The following is a 4,507-nucleotide window of genomic DNA, read 5'->3' as shown; positions in this document are numbered from 1 at the left end:
CGATCCCGTTGCCAGTCCCGGTCCGGTATGGGTGCAACACTGAGGGTTGCGGTCCGTTGCCGGACACGAAAAAAGACAAAAAAGGAAAAAATAAATAAATAAAAAAAGATGAGGAAACTGAGGCACTGAGAGGTGATGTGACCTGTCCAAGGCCACACACTCTTAGGTACAGCATAGCTGTTTTAACAGGGACTAGAAATACATAAGTCAAATGAGAGGTGGGGTGTCTTTCCGTCAAAGCCCTAATGTAGGCGAGAGGCTCGTGGCAAATAAGAGGCTCTTTCTCATGGTTGTCCAGGGTCCCAGTTTCCTTCCCTCTTGTTGCTCTGCTGTACCCCAGCATGCTGGCCTCAACCACATGGTCAGAAGCAGCCCAGCAGCCCCACAGCTGCAGTCCTGCCAGTAGGAAGGAGCACAAGGATCCCTTTTAAGTAAAAGTGCCAGATCTGGGAGTGGCCTAACTATGTCTTCTCATATCCCATTGGCTGGAACTTGGTCACATGGTCACACCTAGCTGCAAGGGAGCCTGGTAAATGTAGTCTTTTACCTTAGCAGCCTGTGCTCCACTAAGAAATTGGGCCAGGTGGAAGCACTTAGGACAGGTAAAGGTAGGGCAAGGAAGAGGTTTACTGAAGGCCCAGATTTGTTGATTTTTCCCTCTCTGGCCATCAATTTTCTTTTCTTTCTCTCTTTTTTATAGGTGTATCAATCTAAGCACATATCATATAATCCATCTAATTAAAAATGTAGAATTCATGCTGGCTGGTTCACTCAGTTGGTTAGAGCACAGTGTTATAATACTAAGATCGAGGGTTCAGATCCCCTTATTGGCCAGCTGCCAAAAAAAAAATTGTAAGAAATGTACAACTCAGTGGTTTTTATTATATTCACAGATATATGCCTCCATCATGACAAAATCAATTTTGGAATATTTTCATCACCCGAAAAAGAATCACTGTACCTTTTAGTCATCACTCCCCTTTCCCCATCCCCCAGCCCTAAGCAACCACTAATTTACTGTCTCTGTAGACTTACCTAATCTGGACATTTATATAAGTGGAATCATACAGTGCATGGTCCTTTGTGACTGGCTTCTTTCATTTAGTATAGTCTTCTCCAGGTTTATCTATGTTGTAGCATGTACCAATATTTCTTTCCTTTTTATGGCTGAATACTATCCCATTGCATGGGTAGACCACCTTTTTTTATCTATTCCCCATTCATGGGCATTTGATTTGCTTCCACTTTTTGGCTATTTGAATAACGCAGCTGAAATTTCTGAGATTATGCAGTGGGAGAGCTGGACTCTACACTCTCAGGGTACAGTGAGCAAGTTTGGTAGATACTGAGTGAGCGTCAGCATCTTTCCTTGGGTCTGGGCCTGTCTTCCCTCTCCCCATGAGACTAGGAGCCCCTCCAGGGCAGGGTGAGCCTGAGTCATCTCTGGATACCCTGCTTTGCCCAGCCCAAGAGGCCTCAGAACCATACCCCTTGATTGTCCGTCATTCAGTCAAGAGTCTTCCTTCAGACCCAGCACCCTTAATGCATGCTGGAAGAATTAAGTCTAGATTATGACTAATGCTCTCACGTTTCTGTGTTCACAGTGAGAGTCCTAGAAAAAGACTACAGTGGTGTCCACTCTCCATTTCCATCCAGCCCCTTTCTGTAGGTGTTTATTGAGCACCTATGTATGCCACAAACTGGGGTCCCAACGGTGAACAGAGCAGACAAAAGTGTGTGTTTTCATTGAATCGTACAGCCTACCAAGGGGAGTCAGACAAATAAATATATGCAAAATCATCATTGTAAGGCTGGGTAGGATTAGAAGCAATTAAGAAAAATAAATTGGGTAAAGAGGATCCAAGCAGGATGGTACATGATATTCTCAGGGGAGAGAATTGAGGAAGGTTTCTGGAGATGAACTTGGAGCAGAGATCTGAATGAAATGGGGTTGTGTGACTTTGGGGGAGGGAACATTCCAGCTGTGCGTGTCTAAGGATCAGGAAGGAGGCTGGTGGCTAGAGTGTCAGGAAGGAGGCTGGTGAGACAGAGGTGAGGGTTGAGAAGGAACAGGATCAGATCTTGTAGGTGCCCTGGAGGAATTTGGTGAGTATGGGACGTGATGATCATGAAGTTCTAACCAGCTGCCTGGTGGTTCTCTGCTGCCGGTCCACACTTGGTGGGACGAGGGACCTAGGTCTGTGTACCCCACTAGAAGGATTTGGCTTTTACCGTGAGTGACACGAGTCATAGAAGGGTTTGGACCGAGTCGAGGGGGTCTGATTCACACTGTCAAGCAGTCTCTCTGGCCAAGCTGTCACCAAGGACCCTCCATGTGGGTAAATCAAGTGCACATTCCTCATGCCTCTTCCTACAGGATATTTTGGGAACCTCTTGTGGCCCCCCCGCTTCTCTTTTCCCTTGGACTGCCCTTCTTGGGCTTCATTGTGGGTGTCCCTTGAGTCTAATCCTTGGCCTTGTTCCGTCTCGTACAACAGTTCTGGCTTGGTGGCTCCCACAGCTTTCCAGTGAACCCAAGCCCTGTTTATTCCCCCTGCCCCCCACAGACTTCCCACAGTCCTCCCAGATCACACTGAGCTCCTTGTCCTGGTTTCCCTAAAGGGTTGAGAAGGAACAGGATCAGATCTTGTAGGTGCCCTGGAGGAATTTGGTGAGTATGGGACGTGATGATCATGAAGTTCTAACCAGCTGTCTGGTGGTTCTCTGCTGCCGGTCCACACTTGGTGGGACGAGGGACCTAGGTCTGTGTACCCCACTAGAAGGATTTGGCTTTTACCGTGAGTGACACGAGTCATAGAAGGGTTTGGACCGAGTCGAGGGGGTCTGATTCACACTGTCAAGCAGTCTCTCTGGCCAAGCTGTCACCAAGGACCCTCCATGTGGGTAAATCAAGTGCACATTCCTCATGCCTCTTCCTACAGGATATTTTGGGAACCTCTTGTGGCCCCCCCGCTTCTCTTTTCCCTTGGACTGCCCTTCTTGGGCTTCATTGTGGGTGTCCCTTGAGTCTCATCCTTGGCCTTGTTCCGTCTCGTACAACAGTTCTGGCTTGGTGGCTCCCACAGCTTTCCAGTGAGCCCAAGCCCTGTTTATTCCCCCTGCCCCCCACAGACTTCCCCCAGTCCTCCCAGATCACACTGAGCTCCTTGTCCTGGTTTCCCTAACTTAGGGACAGCCCCACTGGCTACCCAGTCACGAGGCCAGACTGCCCAGGCCCCACCCTTGCCTCTTCTATCCTATCTCTCACTTCCACAGCTGGGCAGTCCCCAGCTCTGCCTGATTTTCCCCATCCCCTCCACTCTTTCCCCCCAGCCCTGGCCCAGCTCAGCCTCATCTTCTGCCCAAGGCCCTGATGCCGACCTTCCTGTCTTCTCACTCCGCGTCCTGTCCCCACAGCCCTGCTCCAAAGCTTCATCCTTTCCTACCTGGCCCATTGGCCTTGCCTCCAGTCTGACCCCTCCAATCCATCCGCACGTGGCCTCAGAGGCGTCTTTCTACACTTACACATCCTCTCCGCACCACCCTGCTCAAAGCTCTCCTGTGGCTTCCTGCTGCCCTACCAGAAAAAGCCCCTGCCCTTTGCCTCCTGGGCGACCCCACCTCCCATCACCGCCTTCATTCTTGCCCTTTATGATCTGATCTCTAACTTGACTCACTATTTTGGAAACCAACTTTACTGCTTCTCTAGATGTAATTGAAGCCACACAGGACTAGGCAAATATGAAGGTCATTGGCTCAGAATCCTATTTCCTATCACTCAAGACTGGGCTTTTGTGTGACCTTGAACAAGACTCCCCTGACTACTCAGGCTGAGTCCAATGCCTTCTCTGAGCTTGTGGTTTCTGTGATTCCACCATTAGAGCAGTTTGTGGTGGTGCTTTCCTGTCGCCTTCCCCAGCAGTCTTGGCTCTCCCAAAGAACAGGGATTTCTCTCTGGTCCTTGGTGTTTAGAGCAGTGTGTGCCACACAGGTGGCCTCGGAGGAAGTTGGAAGTAACAAGCCCATATCCCATTTTTTCCCCACAGAGCGGGCAGTACCTGGACGTCTGCTGAAGACCCGGGCGATGCGGGAGATGTACCGGAGCTATGTGGAGATGTTGGTGAGCACAGCGCTCGACCCAGACATGATCCAGGCCCTGGAGGACACGCATGGTGAGCTGAGGCTTGGGGAGGAGAGATTGGGGGCCAGGACTTCTGGGGCTGAGGACTCCTGGGTCTAAGGTGGGAGGAGATTTGAGAACCCAGACCATTAATCCCTCCTAGGCCCTGGTGCACTGTGGGGCTGTGACTCTTCTGACACCCTGTCATCATCTTTCAGACGAGCTGTACCTCCCGCCCATGAGGAAGATAGACGGACTCCTGAACGAGCACAAGAAGAAAGTCCTGAAGCGGCTATCACTGAGCCCAGCCCTGCAGGTGCGCTTGGGGGCCTGGGCAGAGTGCGTCTGGGGCCCATGCATCAGACATGGAGACGACGTGGACGTGTA

The 4,507-nt window shown here is 50.5% G+C and overlaps 1 protein-coding gene across 2 annotated transcripts in view; it reads left to right on the top strand.

The window, feature by feature from the left end:
- The window catches only part of PRR12 (proline rich 12), a 29,309-nt gene that overhangs the window by 20,655 nt on the left and 4,147 nt on the right, over positions 1 to 4,507 (top strand). For both annotated transcript variants that reach the window (XM_008575397.1, XM_008575396.1), the window contains 2 exons: positions 4,047 to 4,172; positions 4,339 to 4,436. In XM_008575397.1, coding sequence (XP_008573619.1) covers positions 4,047 to 4,172; positions 4,339 to 4,436 — 224 coding nt within the window. The remainder of the gene's footprint in view (positions 1 to 4,046; positions 4,173 to 4,338; positions 4,437 to 4,507) is intronic.

Source organism: Galeopterus variegatus, unplaced genomic scaffold (assembly GCF_000696425.1).
Source record: "Galeopterus variegatus unplaced genomic scaffold, G_variegatus-3.0.2 Scaffold1180, whole genome shotgun sequence".
Lineage (NCBI taxonomy): Eukaryota > Metazoa > Chordata > Mammalia > Dermoptera > Cynocephalidae > Galeopterus > Galeopterus variegatus.
This window is presented reverse-complemented; position numbering and strand designations above follow the sequence as displayed.